The sequence below is a fragment of the Festucalex cinctus genome, chromosome 6 (assembly GCF_051991245.1).
Source record: "Festucalex cinctus isolate MCC-2025b chromosome 6, RoL_Fcin_1.0, whole genome shotgun sequence".
NCBI lineage: Eukaryota > Metazoa > Chordata > Actinopteri > Syngnathiformes > Syngnathidae > Festucalex > Festucalex cinctus.
This window is the reverse complement of record NC_135416.1, coordinates 28,886,571-28,911,570: the sequence shown is the minus strand read 5'-3', so window position 1 is coordinate 28,911,570 and position 25,000 is coordinate 28,886,571. Positions and strand designations below refer to the sequence as shown.

At 39.4% G+C, this 25,000-nt stretch overlaps 2 protein-coding genes across 9 annotated transcripts in view; both read left to right on the top strand.

Annotated features, from left to right (window-relative positions):
- Positions 1-1,998, top strand: part of LOC144021409 (uncharacterized) — a 3,429-nt gene extending 1,431 nt beyond the window's left edge. The window contains exon 2 of the mRNA XM_077525666.1: positions 1-1,998. This exon is cut by the window's left edge and continues 1,316 nt beyond it. Coding sequence (XP_077381792.1) covers positions 176-1,423 — 1,248 coding nt within the window. The 5' untranslated portion in view covers positions 1-175 and the 3' untranslated portion in view covers positions 1,424-1,998.
- The window catches only part of galnt7 (UDP-N-acetyl-alpha-D-galactosamine: polypeptide N-acetylgalactosaminyltransferase 7), a 246,524-nt gene that overhangs the window by 44,972 nt on the left and 176,552 nt on the right, over positions 1-25,000 (top strand). For all 8 annotated transcript variants that reach the window (XR_013284129.1, XR_013284130.1, XR_013284131.1 and 5 more), the window contains exon 3: positions 11,999-12,317. Coding sequence is in view for 5 of the 8 variants with exons in the window: in XM_077525661.1 (XP_077381787.1) it covers positions 11,999-12,317 (319 nt within the window). In the remaining 3 variants the exon portion in view is untranslated. The remainder of the gene's footprint in view (positions 1-11,998; positions 12,318-25,000) is intronic.

The window sequence follows — 25,000 nt, the reverse complement described above, 5'->3', positions numbered from 1 at the left end:
TTTGATTAAGGTTCATCCGCCGTCACCTCCTCCCTCTACCCCCATACACCCCTCCCCACCCCTCCTACCTTTTCCCGCCCCTACAAGCATAAAAATAGCATGTAGACCCCGAGGGGGATATCATCTTCTTATCCTTCTACAAACGACTGACTCGCAACAAGAAATACCTCCGGCGATGCATCCCACCGATGAACGAAAAGGAAGGTCGCCGGCACCAGCGCCAACATCCCCGCTGCTATTCCCTCCACACAACGAAGGTACGCGTTCCTGCTTCGAACCGCCGATCCTAATTTCTTCAAGCCCGGAGTGCTCGGATGTTGAGGAAAACGAGGCGGACGTTACCTTTCTCGAAGGACCCGTACAGCGGGGAGGCGCGACGGACGTCTCCTCGGACCTCCGCACATCCGGGTTATACCATGTCGTCCGCACAGCTGGGCCGTACCATGTCGCGATGAAGGTGGTGCGCGAGGACGAGCCGATCGGCGAGGATGACCGTCCATCGACGTCGAGAGATTGTTACGGAGGTCTGACATCGTTACATCCGACGAAGGAGGAGCCCCCCGCATGCGGCAGCGCTGGGGCGATCGATGACGTCAGCGGGTCTCCTGGAAAAGAGAAACTTCTTCTTCCATTTACGCAAACACTTTCGCCCATAAATGACAGAGCCTGTGATGAGAACAGTTCCCCGGTAGCACACGGAATTCCAGCGTGGGCTCTTTCGAGCGAATCATCGTCATCCATCGACACGCCGAAGCGACCCGTGTGGTGCTTTTCGGGCGAGACAGCCTCTCCTCACACCACGGGGGTATCTGCGTGGGGGCTCTCCAACAGGACAGCTTCTCCTGACATAGCGGGGGTTTCTACAAGTGGGCCTTCCAACGGGGCGTCATCACCTAACGTTTTGCTCCAAGGATTACCGGCAAACTCCATACCCCCGCCCCCACCACCACCTCGCAACGAGCGAGCCACCTGTCTGGAGTGGACCCTCTCTCCTTTTTTGTGGGTGAATAACGCACGCTATCAATGTATTAAACAGGCTGTTAGCTATATGCTAAGGATCGCTATCCTTAAATATAGTAGAAAAACGTGTGACGGATGTTTTTATTTATACACATGTCGAAATAAGCACACCTGTTTTTATGCACCTAGACGTCCGTATTATTTCGGACAAAATTTCGATGCCATCGTGGAGGAATTGTGTAACGGGTATTTCAGGTCGACAATCCGTAGGGTTATAACGATTACCAATCATCCATCCTCGGACGCAGACGTGAGACGCATCGTAGAATCCGTGCTGCACGACTACGCGCATGAACGGCTGATTTTAGACAGAATAACCACCGTTCTTGCCAGTACGTGGGACGGATACCTGTCATTTGCGATTCCTGACATAATCCGTGGGTTGTGCGATCGCGATGGGTAACTTTCTAAGAAAGCTGCTAATCGAGTATTACTACGGAATGGATAATTGGATTGAAATTGTGGAGAAAACCATACAGAAACGTGATGATGATGATGATGATGGTGATGATGATGATGTTTGCAAACGTGTCAAACGCCTGATTTTATTAATTGATAAAGTCAGGACGTTGGCCCCTACCTTATTTGGTCAGCCCTGGGGTGCGTATGTAAAACGTGTTGTTGAAATAAGTGATCTTAACATTTCAGATACTATAGAATACGCTACATGCGAGTGGAGAGGTGATCCTGTCAAAGCGGGTCAATTGATTACCCTCACTGCTTTATTCATAGACTGCGTACGATACTGTGAAGACAATAACATTCCTCATAATATGGTGAATGAAATGAAACAATTTAAAACCTTTATCGAACGCAAAGTACACCCCCGTATCTTATTCAAAGTGCTTTACCATGTTAATCCACAAGTTTTTTTTTCCCACTCGTAAGGCCGTAAATGTATTTGATTTTCATAGTTTTTTTTAGTACCATGTTTTTGTTTTTTTAAAAAAGAAAAAAAAAAAAATCATGTATACTCACTTTTTTGAATTTTAGAATCCGTATATGAAAATGTATGTTTTTTGTTTTTACTTTTTCTTAGTTTTTAGAATCATGTATACTTGTGTTTTTTATTACCCAATGATAAAAAAAAATAAAAAATAAAAAAAAATCATGTATACTCACTTTTTTGAATTTTAGAATCCGTATATAAAAATGTATATTTTTTGTTTTTACTTTTTCTTAGTTTTTAGAATCATGTATACTTGTTTTTTATTACCCAATGATAAAAAAAAATATATATATATGTATACTCACTTTTTTGAATTTTAGAATCCGTATATGAAAATGTATGTTTTTACTTTTTCTTAGTTTTTAGAATCATGTATACTTGTGTTTTTTATTACCCAATGCTAAAAAAAAAAAAAAAAAAAATCATCTATACTCACTTTTTTGAATTTTAGAAACAATATATGAAAATGTATGTTTTTTTTTACTTTTTCTTAGTTTTTAGAATCATGTATGCTTGTGCTTTTTATTACCCTCTGATTTAAAAAAAAAAAAAAAAAAAAAGTCTGAGCGTAATCCTTATTTATACTACACACACACACACACACACACACACATACATGCTAAATAATGCATTGAAATATAACGATGCAAATTATTTAAACCATATAGACATATTTTAAAATATATTAACGTAAATTTATTTCACTTCCTAATAAAAATATTTAAAAGAGTTAATTTTAAAACAAAGGTCTATAAAAATTATAGACACAACCTTTATTAACCATTAACTCATTCACTGCCATTGACGGGAAAAGACGTCAAATGATGCATTTCTGCCGAGCTGGCAGTGAATGTGTTAAGAGATGAGGATGGCGGAGGGTAGACGTTTGAAAGAGCTATACTTTGATCCTAAACAACCGTCCAGTTACGGGGGTGTAGATCGCCTCCATAGAGGCCTTCAGGAGGCTTTGAATAAAAAAATAAAACGTGATAAAGTTAAAGAATATTTATCTCAACAAGATACGTATTCGTTACATAAACCCGCCCGTATTAATTTCCCTAGAAACAGAGTATTTATTACGGGGCCTCTGAGACAATTCCAGGCCGATCTGTGTGACATGCAGGCCTTGGCCGACTACAACGATGGAAATAAATATTTATTAACCGTTATTGATATTTTTTCAAAACGAGCGTACGCGCGTGTTTTGAAAGATAAATCGGCGTTGAGGGTGGCAGAGGCATTCGAATCAGTTTTTGCCGAGAGCGGCGTTCCTAAGAAATTACAAACGGATAAAGGAAAATAATTTTTTAATAACCGTTTCGGCAGATTGATGAAAAAGCTTCGAATCACACACTTTGCAACGCATAGCGACACAAAAGCCCAGGTGGTGGAAAGGTTCAATCGGACTTTGAAAACGAGGATGTGGAGATATTTTACGGCAAAAAATAGCCGCAGATATATAGACGTATTGCAAGACCTCCTAATGAGTTATAACGAGAGCTATCACAGTAGTATTAAAATGAAACCAAATGAAGTTAATGCTGAAACGACTCGAAAAGCATTTTTTAATTTATACGGAAACATCCGCGTAGGTGGAAAGATTAAAATGAATTTTAAAAAAGGAGATATTGTACGGATATCAAAATTAAGAGGCGTTTTCGATAAGAAATATGAACAGAGCTTCACCGATGAATATTTCACAATTATCGAATGTATTCCTCGAGCGCCCCCTGTCTACAAATTGCAGATTACGACGGGGAGAAAATAGAAGGGTCATTTTATGAGGAAGAAATACAAAAGGTCGACGTTTCTAAAGATCATGCTTTTCTCGTAGAAAAAATTATAAAAAGACGTAAGGTCAACGGACGGACTCAATATCTAATTCATTGGAAGGGCTGGCCATCCAAATTTGACAGTTGGGTCCTAGCGTCTCAGGTTATAGATCTTTAAAATCAACGGAAATATACATCATAAATCATACGTTAATATGGATCCCATTAACGAAGGAGGGTTCTATGTAACTCTCCCGTCAAATTCAAGCATGGATATGTTTAAGGATAATACAATCGCTCAATATAGAGTTAATCTAGCACGTCATTTAGATCTGGTTAAGGGAGAATGGGAGGTGGTCTAACCGAGATTTCTTACCCACGCAGCTGGGTGAACATCCCTGAAGAACACACGTCGTTTTTCTTAATGAATACGAAGACGTCCTCCCAATACGTTTTAGATATTAAACCCGGCGACTATGATAATCTCGATAAGGTGGGACAGGCGGTAGAGGGCGCTATAAGAGAAAAAATAGGCCCTTTCATTTTATTAAATTTCAACTCCTTGAAAAGAACATTTTTTTTCTTCGCTGCGCAAGGCAGATATAAGATTCGCTTCGTGGGTCCATTAGCTTATATACTCGGTATGAAAGATGGGGATTGGTTTACTATAGATTTAGACTGGTCCGACGCTCCGCATCCGGCGGATATAAAGGCGGGGCAATATTATTTGTACGTATATACGGATGTAATTCGTCACCAGGCGGTTGGTGACGCATCCGCTCCGCTATTGAGAGCAGTCCCTGTTTTAGGTCGTTACGGAGAGATTATTTATAAAAATTTTAATCCCGCTTATTACCATCCTGTTAGTAAGAAGCATATCGAAGATATAGCGATACAGATTAAAACGGACCAAAATCAACCCGTTGGTTTCCTGTTTGGGAAGATCATTTTAACGTTACACTTTAGACCTAGATAGATCATGGTTATTATGACGTCACATCCGGACCCCTACCGCTTCGTACATTATTATGAAAATCAGACCGGAAGCGGTATTCCTGGATTTCACGGAGCACCGGTCCAATATGGCCGTGGATTAGGATCTATTTTTGCAAAATTATTTCGTTTCGTAGCTCCCTTAGTCAAAAGATGTTTGAACGTTGCCAGACCGCATTTACAGTCGGCGGCTAAAAATATAGCCACCGATGTTGCGGGGCGTGTTATGGAAAGAATGAGTCAGAAAAGAGACGATAAACAAGGCCAAGGTGGTTCGGGCCTAGTCGTACTGGCGCGACGTCCGGCCTCTAGGCCTGCGGGGCGTCGGGTGAAGACGCATAAAAAACGTCAGCGCAGTACTAAAAGAAAATCAGTCTGGAAAAGAAAGCATAGAAGAAACAGCGTGGATATTTTCTCTTAAAGAAAAAGAAAAAGAAAAATGGCCCTCTTACATCACAAGTCGCAAGAATGCACCATGTCCGAATTAGATCTATTTTCCCCTCCTATGACGCAACTCTCAATAGAACAGAGTCAATACATTGAGATATTACCCCTCTCGGCGCTCGGCGACCAATCCCCGATCGAATTTTTTAATTAAAAGTATCTTGACTTATCGGATACGCTATTGCACCTGCGCTTAAAAATAACCCGGCGGGACGGCTCTAACATCCCACCTAACGAGCGCGTCAGTATAATTAATTTCCCTCTAAATACTATTTTTAGCCAGGTTGACGTCACCCTTGGAGACCGTTTAATATCTCAATCTAGCGCCTCACACCCCTATAGAGCTATAATAGAAACGTTATTAAACTTCTCTGGGGACACGCTGAAAAGTCAATTTACGGCGGGGATGTTTTTTAAAGATACGAGAGGTGCTATGGACTCGTTAGCCTCGGAAGGGGACGTGGTAAACGAAGGCTTTGTCAAACGAGCTCGTATAATAGAGAATTCAAAAGAATTCGATCTCATTGGCCCAATTCACACGGATATATTTTTCTGCGAGAGACACCTTTTGAATAACGTGGATTTAAGGTTGAAGCTGACAAGAGCCTGCGATGATTTCTGTTTGATGAGAGCACCTGACAGTGATACTCGATTAAAAATTATGGGGGCGTCGCTCTTTATCAAAAAAGTAACCGTATCCCCCGCTATAGCACTCGGCCACGCCTCGGCTCTCAATAAGGGGAATGCCTTATACCCGGTCACGAGAGTCAACATAAAAACTTATTCTATCCCTCAAAATTCAAGGATATGTCATCAGGATAACCTCTGTCTAGGAACTATCCCGAAAAGCGTTGTTTTGGCTCTCGTTAACCAGAATGCTTTTGTGGGGAGAAGAGATTTAAACCCCTTCAATTTCGCCCATCACGATATTGAATATTTAGCACTGTCGAGAGACGGTACTCAGATCCCCAATAAACCTTTTCAACCACTTTTTACTACGGGGAATTCTGTTCGGGAGTTTCATAATTTATTTGAAGCTACCGGGAGGTATCTGAAAGATTTGCCCCTGTTTTTAGACTTGCAGGACTTCCAAAATGGCTACGCGCTTTTTGCTTTTAATCTAAGCCCCACCTCCGATACCGAGGCGTTGTCCCCCGTTTCCAACGGCGTCGTAAGACTAGATATGAGATTTAGAAATCCTCTCCCCCACACCGCAACCCTTATTGTTTATGCCGCTTATGACAGCATTATAGAAATTAATTCAAAAAGAGAAGTTTTGATCGACTATTATTAAAAGATGAACGGCCGTGATTTGGAGCGTCTAATGAGACAAATTCAGGGGGAAAGATTCCAAGGCGTCTTCGCGGAAGATGAGCTGGCTGGCATATTAGCGCCCCCTATCCCCTCCTACTATATCGTCAACACACATCCCCGTGACAGACCGGGGGAACATTGGCTGGCGTTGACGTTAGAGGACGACGGGGCGTCTACGTTTTTCGATTCTTTCGGATTCCCACCTAATTTTTATTACTACCCGAAGAGTATAAACTGCTTCTTAAAAAAATATTCCGACCGGATATTCCATCACGAACGACAATTACAACACGAACTCTCGACGGTATGCGGTCAGCACTGCGTTTATTATTTATCAGCCCGAGGTTGCGGTGAATCTTACCGAGAGGTTTTAACCCGTTATTACGACGATGTAGTCATGAATGATGTCATGGTAGCAACATTTGTGGAAAAACGAAGGATGTACCCCACGACGGTGTGCGGAGGGCAAATTTCATGTTGTTTGGATATATAAAAAAAAAAATGCCATTGCTCGTGATGTCTTTTTCAAATATTTTATTCAATAAAATTCACATACAAAAGATACAGAGATGTGAGCGTGTGTTTTTTCTTCTCTTGACGTTAGGGGTAAAAATTAATAATCCTCCCATTTAATGATTTTCTGCTTCCTCTTTCGCTTCTTTTTACCGCCGGATATTACGTCATCATCACTTTTCTTAGAAATAGAACCGTTTTTTAAAAGTCTTAGCCGTTCTCTAGCGTAGGAATTAGAAACTATAGTCTCAGGTATATTAAGTTCCGACAATAGGTGTAAGAATTCCGTCCAACCTAGCGGGCCTCGATCGTTAATCTTCTTTCCGGTTACCGTGAGATGTTTGAGTAAATCGGTCATATGGGACCCTCTAACGGGTCTACCGTTAAAGATAAACTCTCCTCGCTGGTTCCATACCTTTTCTTCTCGAGACGATATTTTTCTTAAAACATATTCGGCGTTTTTACGATGACGTAACGGGATGGTTTGTAATATCTCATCCCACACACCAGCATTCATCTTGACACCCCCCTCCCCTTCCACCCCATCGTCCTTCTTCTTCTTTTCCATCTCTCCTTCTTTTCCAAAAGCATCGCGTTGATTAGGGAGAGTCAAAGTGAGCGGAACCAACTCACGATCTCTTTGTTTAAGCAGTCCTAAATACCGCTGCATTAGAGTTTGATATTTCCTTATTTTATCATATTGACTTATAGAACGATCTTCTAATAACTCCCTCATCCTGACGTCCAAATCATTCTCCGCAGTTTCACGGATATTGGGAGTGGGTTTGCTTAAACGCTCCAGTTGGTGCGGGGAAACTAAAAACATTTTCTGGGCTGTTTTTAGACTCATGTTTTATTTGTTTATGAGACCGGTAACGATGCTGCCTAGGACAGGTGCAAAAGCGGCCAGTAGAGGGAGTATGAAGCCTCCTTTTTGAACTAAAGTCACACGCTTCTTTTTAAGACTTTTTTTTTTTTTATCCGCTAATATCCGAATAAACTTCTTTCGCCTCTTCAACTTCTTATATTGAGACGGGTTTAGAGGTATATGCCCTTTTAAGAGATTTAAAGCAATCTCACAAAGCGCTTTCACAAGGTCGTTGGGGGCTTGTTTGAGAATTTGTTTTCGTTTACGAGGAAGCGCTCGAAACAATAATTTAAGAAGCGGGGCGTTTTTTAAAAAAAAGTTTTGACATCTTACAAACTTTTGGGTAAATACAGAGTAGGCCACTCCCCGTGTAACACCCCGGTTCTCACTCTAAATTGATCTGGAGATGCTGGGGTCAGATCCACTATTAAATACCCATGCGCGTTTTTCGTGGCGTCCTCATAACATTCCAAAAAGTACTTCTTGCGATTGGGGTAGATTTGATTAGCCAAAACACTCGCCTGTAATTTATCGCGAGGGTTTTTAAACAGTATAATGTAATTACTGTTTAAACTGATTGTTCTGCTATACTTCCCCTGGTGGAAAATGTTTTGAGTGAGCAACATGACGCTCATTTTCCGATGGTGTCTGTATTGGGTAAAGATGTTTACCACTTCCGGATGGTCACTCGCCTGGAAGATGACGTCATCCAAGATGATCAGGTGCGAAAGGTGGGCTGGGAAGAGAGATTCATCTTCAAAGCTTTCAGGGAGACCTTTTACAAACTTTATCTTTTTATTCCGTTTTTTTTCAAGTTCATCATACATTTTCTGGTAAGAATTATATATCCAAACGATATTCTCAGGAGTTGATTTCATAAAATGATCACAATTTTCCAAAACACTTTTCACAAAAAAAAGTTTTCCCACATCCGCTGGGTCCAGAAATTAAACATGAAAAAGGCGTCTCTAATCTAGGATCGAAATCAATGTGGTTCGGATTCATTTTTTTTTTTTTTTCTTTTCTTTCTCCCCCACCACAAACACAGTGACAATCACAGACACAAACACAAGCTCATCAAAAACCAAATGGAACGCTACGACCACCTGGAAGCAAACGACGCTTGTCGTAAACCACCTTAAACTTTTTCATAAATGAAGTGTTTTTCAAATGAAACCCCATCTTATTTCGGACAATGTTGTATTGAGGGGTTTGAATCACCCCTGACCGTGTCCCCACGCTGTCAACGTATCCGTCAACCAGCTCCTTGACGCTGTCAAAATTGATGATTTGACATGTGTCATGCGTCTGGGTGATGCCTTTCGCCTTCATCACCAATTTCCCCTTGCTTCTGGTCTGATAAGCGTAGCTTTTCGGACCTGCGGAGACAAATTCTTGGATGGTGTCATTATCTAGTTCATCTGTAAGTTCACCTAATAGATCGCCTAAAGGGAGAGTGCTTTCGTCCTCTTTTACAGTATATATTAAACTGTCTGTATCTGTATACAGTACTCTAGTCTGCAGTTGTTCCAAATACCCATACATTATTAAACACGCGTAGGCGGTCGTCAGGCAAGCGATGAAGATGTTAGATGTCGCTGAGGGGGGTGTTTGAGCGCGTTCGCTGTATTAGTACTGTACCAGAGAAACGTCATCGCTGAGGAAGTGAAAAAATTTCACCTCGTACAGCCCTGAGAACAGCAGGTTGAAAAAACGATCTGGATTTTTTACAATATGTAGCCCATAAGAATAGAAATTAAACCAAACGACTCAAGGAATTAGCCCAAATGATATTTGATCATGACAACGAACTCGCACAAAATTTTTCACCTACTCTTTATAAGGAACGACTACTTTTGCAAACAGAATATGACAACCTATCTATAAAACAAACGGAACGGTTACTCTTAAGAACAAAACAAACTGAACATAGCGATAAGGCAGGAAAATTGTTAAGTCATCAATTAAAGCAACAAACAGCTTGTAGGGCTATCACTGAAATACGTACCTCATCAGGTCTAATCACTTCACACCCCCAGACTATTAACAATAGATTTAGAGCATATTATGAAGAAATCTACACGTCGGAATCTCCAGAAGTTGCAGAAATTCAAACCTTTCTGGACAATTTACAACTGCCCGAAATTGGAGTGGGGGATAAGGCCTCACTTGATGCTCCTATAACCAACCTTGAGATAACCCAGGCGATAAACTCGTTGCGGAGTGGTAAAAAAACGGGTCCTGATGGGATCCCTATTGAATTCTACAAAACGTTTTCTCATAAGCTCGTGCCTATACTCAGTGCACTTTTTAAAGAAATTATCTTGGTAGGGACCTTGCCTCCCACCATGACTCAAGCAACTGTATCGGTTTTATTGAAAAACAATAAAGATCCCTTGGATTGCAGCTCCTATCGCCCAATAAATCTCTTGTGCTGTGATTACAAAATTCTTGCGAAGTCGATGGCACGCCGTCTAGAGGTGATAATGCCTCGTATTGTTGACCCTGATCAAACAGGTTTTATACCAGGGAGACAATCATTTTATAATATGCGACGATTGTTTAATGTCCTCTATTCTGCTCACTCAGCTGACCAACCAGAGTTGGTGCTTTCCCTTGATGCAGAGAAAGCCTTTGATCGCGTTGAGTGGAATTACTTGTTTATGGTGCTGGATAAATTTGGCTTTGGAGCATCTTTTACCTCTTGGGTTAAAATATTATACAAATCGCCAACAGCCTCGGTACGTACTAACTTGCTTTGTTCTGCCCCTTTTGCTCTGCAGCGGGGTACTCGACAGGGCTGCTGTCTGTCTCCATTTTTATTTGATCTAGCCATTGAACCTCTGGCAGCAGCACTTAGAAAGCAGCATGAAATTACGGGTATAAGTCGGAACCAAATGACTCATAAAGTGTCACTTTACGCAGATGACCTTTTACTATACATTTCAAATCCAACTGAATCATTGCCGAAACTGATCGAGAGGCTACAACATTTTGGAAGGCTATCAGGCTATAAATTAAACTATGCAAAAAGTTTGCTTTTTCCTGTAAATCAGATGGCCGCCTTTATAGATTACGGAGGTCTTCCTTTTCATCTGAAGCGCCAGTCCTTCACCTACTTGGGCATAAATGTTACGCATAAATTCAATGACTTGTATGATTACAATTTTAAAAAACTGATGGAGCGTACTAAACTGGACTTCCAGAGATGGTCGGCCCTTCCGATTACATTGGCAGGCCGGGTTAATGCAGTAAAAATGACTGTAGTTCCTCGATTTCTATACTTATTCCAGATGATTCCCATTCTGCTAACTAAACATTGGTTTAGACAATTGAATAGCCATATTACATCCTTCATTTGGAATAAGTCGATTCCACGAATCCAGAGATCGTTTTTGGAGATGCCCAGAGAAAAGGGAGGGCTTGGGCTTCCAAATTTTTTATTCTATTATTGGTCAGCTAACATCTCCAAACTGACACACTGGATTTCAACATATGCGAACAAATCTGGTCCATCATGGGCAAACATGGAACTTGACCTTGATTCTCACTGTTCACCCATTTCTCTTATGAGTAGTCCACTGCCCATTAAGATTAGTCTTCAAGGAGTTACTCCGGTAGTCAAAAATAGTTTAAAAATTTGGTTTCAATTTAGGAAACATTTCCTTTTTTTTTTTTTTTTAGAGCTCAGAATTGTTCATTCGACAGTCTTACCGATTCAACGTCTTATCATCATTGCTCTTTTTTTGTGTGTGTGTGTGTGTGTGTGTGTGTGTGTGTGTGTGTGTGTGTGTGTTTATGTGTGTGTGCGTGCGTGCGTTTGCGTGCGTGTGTGCATGTGTGTACAAATACGTATACATTTATACTCATTAATTCACCTAAAACCTTATAAAAATCCAATTTTTTTTTCATTTTTATAGGAAACATTTCCATTTCAAGCAACCGCTTACGTTGCTTCCACTGGCACGAAATTATATGTTTCCTCCAACACAGATGGACACTGCCTTTGAGTTATGGCAAAATGTCAAATATAGCCCACCCCTAGTTGATAGGCAGTGGTGCTTGAATGAGTTTTTTTGTTTTATAATAATATGCTATATTTTGTTTTTTTGGTTTCATCTCCAGGAGGGGACAACAATGTGCAAACCCCCAAACAGCAGCCCAATCAGAAGCAGACCATCCAGCAACAGTATGCAACGTTCAGACCCAACTTTCACAGTTACAATGCCCCCATCCTCAAAAAAGGTGTTCTTGGTAACTTTGAACCCAAGGAACCTGAGCCTCCAGGAGTCCCAGCTGGCCCAGGTGAAGGCGCCAAGCCATTTGTTCTGGGTCCAGAATACAAAGAAACCATTCATGCATCCATCAAAGAGTTTGGCTTCAACATGGTTGCTAGTGACATGATATCGCTGGACAGGACCATTCGAGATATACGCCATGAAGAGTAAGTACTTCTACTCATTACACTGTTTTCTACTGTCCTAAAATGATGTTTCATGCGTTAAAATTTTTTTTAAACCATGTTATGAAACATCTATTGATGGGATAATTTTGTGTTGATGAACACAAAGCTGCATTTGAGGGGCACATAAGGAAAATGTATAACTAAGCTGTATATGCTGTATGTATGTATATGCTGTGTATGTTATAATAGAAAGAAGAAATATTAGCTTGTTCAATTGCATGTATGTGTTCATCCACGGTATATATGATTAAAGGACAGCTCTTGTCAAAATCTGATTTATGACCCCCCTAGGACCAATCAGAAGCCGTTATTTTGAATTAAGCCCCGCCCCCTTCCTGCCCCCATCCAAGCAGAAAGTTATTTTGAATTAAGCCCCGCCCCCTTCCGCATTCTCAACCAATCAGAAGCCGTTATTTTGAATTAAGCCCCGCCCCCTAACCAATCAGAAGCCGGGACACCACCTGTCAAAATTTGACAGGTACCCCGCCCCCTAACCAATCAGAAACCGTTATTTTGAATTAAGCACCGCCCCCTTACCGCCCCCCTAACCAATCAGAAGCCGAGGACAGCTCCTGTCAAAATTTGATGGATGGCCTCTACCCCCCTCCTGCACCACACACCCACCCCCTCCCACACCCAGTGAACATATGTTTCCGGTCCCCCTCCCACCCCCCGGTGAACATATGTTTCCGGTTCCCCTCCTCCAACGAACCCCCATCCCTCCCACACCCAGCGTACATATGTTTCCGGTAGATAAGGTTGTGACCGATCACCCCTCCCCTTCTGTACCCCTGCCTAATACCTCTCACCCCCAGCGTACATGTGTTTCCGGTAGATAATGTAGTGACCCCTGTAAGACTCCAGGAAGTAGGCGCAATAATCTAGATAGTTCCACCATCTGCTAATCATAAATCGTGGTGAGTCGTTATCCTCTTGTTAAAAAACTTTTCATCAAACTGATAGCTCTCCTTCATATCATGTCACAGGAAGGACTCCCGCCTTTGAAGTCGTGGAGGAAGCGCGCCCCCTGCAATCCTGATACTTTTCACGCGAGTAGTGATAAAGGTCCCCCCGTAACCCCTTTGAAGTAGAGGGGGGTATCAACTCGGGGTGGGAATCTCTGACATGAGGCCGATTCGATATGTATCTCGATACACAGGTTGCGATTCGATTGAAAAACGATTATCTTTCAGAACAGAACGGTTTGATGCGGTTCGATTAAGTTTGGGAACGATACGATTTTCGATTCAATACGATTCATTTCAATATTCAAAACTTATAGTGACATTTGTTGCTTGTAAACATTAATCTTACAACACCACAAATTTTTACAGTATCTACAAATGTGTTTAAAAAAAAACAACAACAAAAATGTCTTCTATATTTTTAGATATTGAATCAATTATTTAAATGGACCGCAACAAAGGGCTGGGCGATATGACTGAAAAATGTATCAGTTTAAATATTTATTAGTTGTTATTGACAGTTATAATTGTTTTTTGTTTTGTTTTTTTAATTCAAAATCAGGATCAGGAAAACAAAAGGCTAATAATTCAATTTGAAATATAAATATTTAACCTTTAAAAAAACACCAACACAATTAAACAGAATATGTGCACATTGTGAAGTATTTCAGAAACATAAATTTAAGACATGAAATAAACCTACCGTCCAGCCAAAATAAATATGAAGCCACCTTATGGAACAATAAATCTATCAAACACATTTTAACCACTTAATATATCCAAAAATATTTCCAAAAGTGCCCTTCCCTTTTTATCAACAATTTTTGTTTTTAACAATATTTGTTTTTCTTTTGCCATCATATTCATTTTTGGTTAATGTATGACATCTTTTTGTTTTTTTTTAATCTGAGACAAGATGATGACCACAGAATCACTACTGTTTATGTTTTGTTTTTTTGGGCTGTCGTTAATGTTGCGTTTGATGACGTAATCACGGGCACGTCTCAGTTCTCCTATCTATTGCTCATGCTAGTTGTATACATTGACAGGGAGCCACAAACTGAGAAATGAGATACTTGCAGTGTGCTTTTAGCATAGCTGGTGTGTTGGCTGTGGGACATACCTGTTTCGTTTGAATCCATGCATTGGATCGTCACGGGAGTTATTCTTTTTGGCTCGCGCGCAGTACCAACGCCGGCCCGGGACATACAAGTGCACTGAGAGGACTCGATAGCAATGGGTTAGCTTCTGCTAACTGTTGCATGTTGTCACTCGTTGTGCGCGCGCGCGCCTTGTCGCGAGCACGGCGTTGACGGTAGGCTCCTCCCCAAGGTGCGTAACGTCTTTGCATTATGTTTACAACATCCGGGGAATGAAGCGTCTCTGAGCGCTACTTTGCTAGCTCTCTGTAAACAGGGAAGTAGCTTGAATGGTGATGCTACTGAAATGTAAACAAAACAAGTAGAGCACGGTGCAGAACTCTTGCTATTGTTATGAAAACCATAAAGCCTCACTCGAAACCGATTCACAGCCACGCGATATCCGGTCCACAGCTTTACAAGCAATGTATCTAAGGATTCCCGGAGGATTTTGTATCGGTTGACAAGTCTGCTACCGATACGGCCGTTTAGCTCCCCTTGACGACCGATGGTTCGGTCGAATCGTTTTTTTGTCCCACCCCTAGTATCAACCGGGGTCGTGTAGGAAGCGCGCCCCCCACCTACCGCCTCTATCGTGTATGTGCGTGCGTGAATGTAAAATAGTACGAGGCTCTCTTATTCGAGTTAAAGTGTTGTGAATATTAAAAATATGTAATCTATTTTGCTTCTTGTTTTTTTTTAAATAAATAAAAGAAACTTACCGGTGTTTCAGGATGTGAAGTTGCGTACCCTTTGACGGGTTTTCCTTTTTAAAAAAATAAAAAATAAATAAATAAATAAAAATAAATGGACTGAACGGTGCCATCTAATGGTCAAAGGATGTGGATGGTAGGTATTAGAATGTGATAAGTTTGTATTTTTAATTTTAAATAGAGTGAGGCGTGAAATTAATCGGTTGATGTTTTGTGCGTTGTATTTGATAGCAATGTAATAAAGAAATTTTGGTAGGATGAACACAATAAAGTTAGTCTACAAAAGTAAATTAGGGTATTAAAATGTTGATAATGAATGTAAAACCTAAAAATTTTATTCAAAGGTATTCAATTTGTAAATTATACATTTTGGATGACGGAACAATGCATGGCATTAGAGTAGCCTTTAAATATTAAGTGGGGTTAATTTAAAATTTTTGGGGACAGCAGATCGAAACTAGCATCGTACTAAACCCCCCGCATCCATCTTTTTAATGTTACTGAACACTGTCCTTATATTAAACTAAACTCAACTCATTTACGTTTCGGTTACAAATGATACACTCCTGATCAAAATCTTAAGACCAGTTAAAAAATTGCAAGAATTTGCATTTTGCACTGTTGTATCTTAAGAAGGTTCTAAGTAGAGTTTCAGAATGCAAAAAGAAGAAATGGGAACAAGAGACCAAATGTTTTGAACAGGCAATTAATTGAAAAGAACAATTTAACTGAAATAGGCTGTTCATCAGCTGATCAAAAGTTTAAGACCATAGCTCAAAAAAAGCCCTAAAACAGAAATTAAAGTCTCGAAAACAGACTCATTAATGAGTAACTCCACCATTATTGTTGATCACTTCAAAAATTTGTGTTGGCGTGCTTGATGCGAGTGTTTCCAAAAGGCTTGTAGGAATGTTGCTCCAAGTGGTGAAGATGGCTTCACGAAGGGCATCCACTGTCTGGAACTGATGTCCATTTTTGTAAACTTCCCTTGCCATCCATCCCCAAATGTTCTCAATTGGATTTAGATCAGGGGAACATGCAGGATGATCCAAAAGAGTGATGTTATTCTCCTGAAAAAAATCCTTTGTCAGACGGGCATTGCGAATTGCAGCATTGTCCTGCTGAAAAACCCAGTCATCACCACACAGACGAGGGCCCTCAGTCATGAGGGATGCCCGCTGCAACATCTCCACGTAGCCAGCTGCTGTTTGATGCCCCTGCACAACCTGGAGCTCCATTGTTCCATTGAAGGAAAAAGCATCCCAGATCATGATGGCGCCCCCTCTGCTGTGCCGTGTTGAAAAAATTTCAGGTGGCATCTCCTTGTCATGCCAGTAGCGTTGGAAGGCATCAAGACCATCAAGATTAATTATTTTCTCATCAGAGAATAAAACTTTCTTCCAACTTTGAACGTCCCATGTTTGGTGCTCCCTTGCAAAGGCCAAACGGGCAATTTTGTGGCGTTGCAGGAGACGTGGCCTTTGAAGACGTTTTTTGTTTTTGAAGCCGTTCCTTTGCAGATGCCGTCTGATGGTTATTGGGCTGCAGTCAGCACCAGTAATGGCTTTAATTTGGGATGAGCATCGCCCCGTGTCTTGATGAACAGCCATTCGGATCCTCCGGCTCAGTGCCGGTAAGATTTTTTTGGGTCTACCACTTGATTTTTTTTATCCATAAACCTCAGGATCTTTTAAGAAATGCAAAACGACTGTCTTACTGCGTCCAACCTCAGCAGCGATGGCACGTTGTGAGAGGCCTTGTCTATGCAGCTCAACAATCCTGCCACTTTCGAAGGCAGTGAGTTTTTTTTGCTTTTCCCATCAAAAGGTCTTGACAGTGTGATTACTTGACAGAAAATGACATGGAATCCAAATTTTTGCACAGATTTGGGCTTTTAAAGGATGTGGTCTTAAACTTTTGATCAGCTGATGAACAGCCTATTTCAGTGAAATTGTTCTTTTCAATAAATTGCCTGCTCAAAATATTTGGTCTCTTGTTCCCATTTCTTCTTTTTGCATTCTGAAACTCTACTTAGAACCTTCTTAAGATACAACAGTGCAAAATGCAAATTCTTGCAATTTTTTAACTGGTCTTAAGATTTTGATCAGGAGTGTACGTTTTATTTTTATATGGTATCTATTACAAGACGACGGATGCTAGAATTTGTACATTTTATATATACGTGATGTTTACAGGTATGCTTAGACGTGTATGTTTTTATTATTTTATGTTTATGATGTGTATAAGAGTACGCTGTTTGGGGAGGGATGGGAAAATTTGTTTACCTTTTTTTTTGTGTGTTTAAAAAAGATAATAATTGTGCTAGTTTAAAAAAATACTGATTTCTGGAGAGAATATGTAATCACAAACTCAGGCAGGAACTGCATGTGGACATTATTGGTCAGACGTCTGCTTCTTTTTAAAACTAAGAGAATTGAAAGTATGAAACTTTGAGTTTCTTGGTACGTTAAAAGATTCTATACTCTACTTAACCCTTAATCTTTAATCTTAAAGCCGATCTTTGCAACAATTTAACCAAAATCATCTTCTTATTAGTAGATTAACACCTTAGTCTCTTACAAAGGGTATTCCTGTAAGCCCTTGGGTAATAGTTTTTGAGAAAGGATCCACGGTTTGAATTTATGACGCCATAGATGTAATATGTATATGAGGGAGGGTGTGTACAGTTTTATTTTAGGGCTGTAACAATTCAAATAGGAATTTTCCATATTTAACAGATTTAAAGACACACTTATATGTTATCCTAAATGTTATAAGCGATTCTCTTTGCAACAATTTAACCAAAATCATCATCTTATTAGTAGATTAACACCTTAGTCTCTTACAAAGGGTATTCCTGTAAGCCCTTGGCTAATAGTTTTTTAGAAAGGATCCACGGTTTGAATTTATGACGCCATAGATGTAATATGTATATGAGGGAGGGTGTGTACAGTTTTATTTTAGGGCTGTAACAATTCAAATAGGAATTTTCCATATTTAACAGATTTAAAGACACACTTATATGTTATCCTAAATGTTACAAGCGATTCTATACCTTCTTTTTTTAAACTAAGAGAATTGAAAGTATGAAACTTTGAGTTTCTTGATACGATAAAAGATTTATACTCTACTTAACCCTTAATCTTAAAGCCGTTCTTTGCAACAATTTAACCAAAATCATCTTCTTATTAGTAGATTAATACCTTAGTCTCTTACAAAGGGTATTCCTGTAAGCCCTTTGGCTATTAGTTTTTAGAAAGGATCTACGGTTTGAATTTACGACGCCATAGATGCAATATGTATATGAGGAAGGGTGTGTACAGTTTTATTTTAGGGGTGTAGCAATTCAAAATGGAATTTTCCACATTTACCAGATTTAAAGACATACTTATATGTTATCCTAAATGTGATTCACTGTGCAAAATAATAATACTAATGACACTAAATCACAAAAATACAAATAATTCCTACAAAACAAAAGAGGAACCTCACGGCGAGGCGTTGCTCACGTTCTAGCTGTAAACCTGCTGTGGGCATATACATTTTCTACAAATGTACCACTGAGAATATTTACAAGCTTGTAAATAAAATACTAAAGGGGGACCAACATGAAAAATTAAATTAAATTTTCGGAGCTTTTAGCTGTGTTAAAAGGCTCTTACCTCACCAAATACATGACCGAATTGGAGTTTTCCTCCATTCTTCCCTCTCTGAGAAATTCTGCTCTACAAAACACCAGCCCCACCCAACCTGAGAAAACAAGCTGTTGGCGGTCTTTGACATCATAAGGTTACCCTCTCTCACGTTTTTGGTGTACATCTAGCTATGTATTTTATGTTTTTTAGCTGTTGTATATAAGATTGCGTTGTATATAAGAATTTTACCCTCTCTTACGTTTTTGATGCGTGACAAAACTAATAAATGTACTGATTTAAAAAAAAAAAAAAAGGATTAGGCTTAGAGAAGGTGTTGGTGGCACTCTCATGAGCAGAGTGCGCAAGTTGTTTTAGCCCCTCTGCAGATGCGTACACGTATAAAATGTTATTTTTCTGTTTCTAGTTTTGTTACCGCTAGTGCTATAATTTGTGTCTATACGATTTTTATCGGATGTCTCTAAGTATTTTTGTTGTTGTTTAAGTTTATGAGGTTTGTATATACGAATGCGCTGTGTGGAAATGGGTTTTAACCTCTATCGTTTTTGTAATATTTAAAAAAAACTAATAAATATACTGGGTTTTTTTTGTTTTTCTGAAACTGATTTATGAAAAGGACTTGTAATCGCAAACTTTTTTTTTTTTTTTTTTTTAAAGCAGTAACTGATTTAGGAGGAGGAGGGGCAATGTATTGTGGGGATCATACATTTTGAAATCTTTAAGCTGTTGATTGTAAGAGTCTTCTATCTTGATGTTAGCCTTTTTATCTGAATATGTATGAATGAAATATCTTCTAATTATTAGCTCGGATTCTTTCAATGGATAGCCCTGTAACCCTTAGGTTAGTATTTTTTTAGAAAGTATCCGGGTATGAAATATGTTTTTATTATGTTAGGAATATGGCGCGTACGTGAAGAAGGATGATGTAGTTTTATTTTTGCTTTGTTTCTGTTTTAGTTTTTTAGGTGGGTGAAGGCGTCGTTTTAAGGTGCCAGGTGTATTTTGTGCAAATAATATATGGATACTTAAGTTTTATTTTTGGTTCTGTTTTGTTACCGATAGTGCTTTGTTTCGTGAAACCCTTATGTTTTTTGTTTCTTGTTTTTTTTTTAACTTACCCCTCGAGGATAAATAAAAAGTCTTTAGACTTATCGCTAGCGAAGATGTAGCACGTTTAACACTCTAAATAGTTTTATCGCTGCACGACATATTTGAACTAAGAGATCCCAAGTCTTTGTGAGTTTTTTTTTCTTCTTTTAAATACTTAGAAATACCTATTGTTAAATTAGCCTATAAGATATTATTGAATATGATAGTCTGTAAGATTAGCTATACTAAATCACCCCCCTGGGGTTAAAACACAAAACTACGAGATTTATTCAGAGCGCAGCAATCTACCGCGAGGATCTTTTTTAATCTTAAAACCGCTCTTTGCAGCAATTTACCTAAACATATAGTGAACAAACGTGTATCTTGTATGACTAAGACACATTTAACTTTTGATTGAACGATTTATTTTTTTCCTTAAGAATCGCGCTTACTTTCCGATGGTACGCGTAGGTAAACAATTTTTTACACGCATATTTACACATCGGGACTCTTTAATTTACCTACTACGCGTGTTTTTTTTTTTTTTTCAGGAATTTGGGAGAACACGCAAAGTCTACCCAACAAGGCCGGAGGCAGGACTCGATCTCACAACCCTTTATGCTAAGAAGCCAGCTAACGTACCGCCCTGATAGTGAAATAACAGCTACTATATTACTTAATTTGAATGAATAATATTATTTAAGACGTCTACCCATCTAACGCTTTAAAAATAGCGACATAATTCAGATAAAAATATTATTCGTACTATATTGGGGTTTTTTTACAATAGTTTCTGCGTTCTCACAATAGATGTTCGATGATACTATTTTATAGTTTTATGTTTTTCTTACCGGTATGATTAACTTGTATTACATATATGACGTTTCGCTATCATCTTAAAACACATCTTTGCATCGTTTTAAGGTGGCCGGTGTATTTTGTACAAATAATATATGGATACTTATTGATTTCTGATCAATTTTTACTCGTACATTTACCTACTTTTGCTTTTAGGCGTATGTTAGTTACTTGTATATGAGTGCGTATTCTAACTTTCCCATTCACTTCTTGGTTCCATTCCATCACCCCTGCGAGACCGGACTCGTCTACTTAATATCACTAAAGTCTGTTCAAAAATCATTGGACACCCTGTCAGAGCCTTATCTTCCTTTTGTGACCGAATCCTGCTCGATCCCTCTCACTCACTTCATCGAATGTTTGAGTGGCTTCCATCATCTCAGCAGGCTGAGACGCCCCACTCTGACGAACACAGCGGCGGAGAAGGAGGAGGACGACATCTGTCCCCAGATCACTAAATCTCTTGAACAGTGACCCCCCTCCCGGGCCAAATTGCGACAGACTGACTAACTTTAGTGTGAAGCACGGAGCACTTTCTTTTGTTTTTTTTATTGTTATTCATTATTTTTCGTATTTGTTTTTTGTTTTTTTTTGTTTTTTTAAATGTTCATTGGTTTCTTGTTTTGTTTTGTTTTAACTTCCCCCTCGAGGACAAATAAAAACGTTTTTGAATTGAATTGAATATTTCATTACTTGTGGTATTTTATTCATTTTTAAGTTATCTGGTTTACTTGGTATCATTTTAAGCTGTCTGATGTATTTTATGTTAATAATATATGGATACTTATTTACACATCTACTTCTTATTCATTTCAGATCCGTTTTTATTCGTATATTTACCTACTTTTGATATTAAGTTTACGATGGCTTAGACTGTTTGAAGGCGCTGTATAAAATAAACTCGAGTTGAGTTAGTTAGGTACTGTTTTTTTTTTTATAAAGTCAAATTATTACCTTTATGAAACTTTTTAGTTCTCCTTACGGTTTACTATGAAATGTTTCAAAATACTCGGTCCCTTCCAAAACAAAGCAAAACAAAACGTGTTTACTAGGGGTGTCAAAAAAAAATCGATTCGGCGATATATCGCGATACTACATCGCGCGATTCTCGAATCGATTCAATAATCGGCAGAATCGATTTTTTTTTTTTTTTTTTTTTTTTTTTTTTTTTTTTTTTAGGATTCACACCTTGAGCATGGAAGAATGTTATATGAATGGCACATTAAGCCTTAATATTTTTATTTTAATGCTGTTCAAACATGAAACAGATTACAACCTCTATAAGACTGAAATTTCAGATAAATAAATAATACATTTTCATATAAATCTTACACTCTACAAGCTTACTGATTAGTATTTTCTAAATATGAATGAAAAAAAATCGCAACAATCGACTTATAAATTCGTATCGGGATTAATCGGTATCGAATCGTGACCATTCGTATCGGGATTAATCGGTATCGAATCGAATCGTGACCTGTGAATCGTGATACGAATCGAATCGTCAGGTACTAGGCAATTCACACCCCTAGTGTTTACACATTTTTACGGATTTAAAAAATTCTAGGCGTGACTTTGCCGAGTATTAAATGCCCGCTTGTATTTTTATTGAATGCGTACGTATACCGTTAAAATTTGTAATTAACATTTACCTACTCGATTCCTGTATTGACTAATTATTCGTGAGGCTAACGTTTTACAATTTAAAGTTATTCCGAGAGTTTACTCTTTAGCGACGTCTTTACACGCTTTAAACGTCGGCTTAGACTATAGACCCCATGTGTTTTTACTGACGAATATTATCGTTAAATGTTTTACCCCGGATTAAAACGGGGACTTATTCAAAGATGTTTTATTTTACGGTAAATGTTTTTATAATAGTCGCATATTGATTTTAATGTGCGAAGGAATCAAGGAGACTCTCTGACTTTCATTTTTTTTAAAATCTGTTGTTTTAGCGCCACCGACCTTTTTTTTTTTGTCTTAAAAAGAGAAACTAAAGAAGTCTTTGTCACTAGAAGTTTGATAGTTTTTTTAATTCCTATCCACGCACCCCCCGCCACTTCCGCGCTCCACCGGAGGTCTAAAACTCGATAAGAAAACAAACGACAAACATGATTTTAATCCATACAGATATATTTTTTATTTAGTTACATGGGACGTCAACAAAAAGACGTGATACATTGTAAAGCACATCAAATAAAACATAGGGACGCACCTTGCTTTCAATAACAGTTTGGAAGTTTTTCAATTCATTTTTTTTTAGATTAAAAGACTCGTCGTTGTCGTAATAATATTTAGCACAGTCAATAAACAATGTTATGACGGTCACCAAATGTCCCGCTTTAATATCATGGTTACACCAATTATTCGATACATATTCCATCGTGTTAGTCATGTTTACACGATTTCGATCAAGAGCCTGTTTCACTAATGTATCCTACGGTTCTTCAAATAACTTGGATGATAAAGATCTTACTATTTCATTCATCAAAATCATTTTCCGACAGTTTTGTTCTCAACGGATGTGTGTGAAATGGTTTTCTCTACAATTTCTATCCAATTATGCAAGCTTTCGAAAAAGATTCCCCCATCTCACAGGTACCAATCTGCGATCAGATCTAGCTGTTCATGGCTCAGTCCTCCGTCCCAACAGTTATCGAGAACGATCTTAATTCTGTCTAACACCATACGCTCATGAACGTAGTCGTGTAGCACAAATTCTACGATGCGTTGGACTTCCTCGGTAGTCGTCTCACGATGGGTTATGGTTAAGATGCTGTGAATCGTCGACAGAAAACGTCCGTTACACAGTAGTTTCATGATACCTTCAAAATTCCTAGCAAGATAATACGGTTCCCGATCATAAAATAAGCAGGGATGTCTTAATTGGCTCGGTAATTTTAAATCACATCCGGAGCAATTCTCTCTGCTATATTTATGGATAGCGCTCATCAACATATAGCTAACAGCCTGCTTAATACAATTATATCTTGCATCTATTACCCAGACGTCCGGCGAGTAGTCCCAAACCAATTCACCTTTCCCTCTCCTCAGGCCCGGCAGAAGCCGCCGTTAGACTGGTTAGCGAGTCGTCGTCGTCCGCGGAGGTCTCAAGAGAGGAAACGTTACTTTCCGTACCGTCCTCAGTCGGGCGATCATCGGGTTGAGGAGACCCGGGCGGCGGGTTGTTCCCCTCTTCCTCAGCAATAGGGTCTATCATCTGTAAATATAAACGTAGCTAACCCTCCTTTTTTATTATTATTATTATTAATAATGTTATTAGGCTATATCGATTCGTCAAAAGTAGTTTACCGGGATAGATGCCGTAGACCCGAAGTCAGCAGACAATGTTGAGGGTAAGTTGCAAGCGGTCATGGGGCTGGAACTCCGGTCGGGTCCGTCGATAAAGGTTACGTTTGCCTCATCCTCTTCGACGTCCGAATGCTCAGGACTAGATGTTGTAAGATTTGGCGGCGTTCTAACTCGATCCCCGGAGGTGGTGGCACTGGTAAATCTCCTCAAAGATTATTAAACGTTCGCAATGTTAGGTTTTTTTTTTTTCTCGAAGGGGGAGTGTTAGATGACGCCCGAGCGGTTAAATACTTTTATTAGCACGAGACCCCACTAGGGGCGTGTTTTTTTTTTTATGGTTACTCATTGCCAACAAGGAAAGAAAAAAAAAAGTTGAAAACTTACGATGTCTTCTCCACACAAAGAAGCTCCCGGGTGCCTCCTCTTAATCGTGGTTGTGCTTTTATGGTATGCCAAGTACTTTGCATTTTTAGGTACTCCCATACTTCGGACATCTTATTACGAGATCTTTTCTTCTCCCCGGACTCGCTGCTACTCGATGCTGCGGTCGCTGCTATTTTTTGATTCAATAACTGTATCCCGTCGCGCTGCGCACAACGGAATTAAAAAAGGAGACAATTCCGCTTCTCAGCTTCCGCGTCATCTATCTATTAGAAACAATAGACACACCATTGTATTGTGTCATTGCTAGCTTGCTTCACACTTCGACAATTAAAAAACAAAACAAAAAAAACTCCACACTTTCTCCATTTTTGACCCGGCCCCTGCCGGTACACGTAGCTTGCTTGTCATGTCTTCCGGGCATCCGCAAACCACAACGATCGTTGCCCTCCATTGCTACACTGTAATTGTGCACAATATACGTGCATTGTACGTTCTGCTTTTATTTTTGCGCCATGTGTTTTGTCTGCAAAGTAATGTATATTTGGT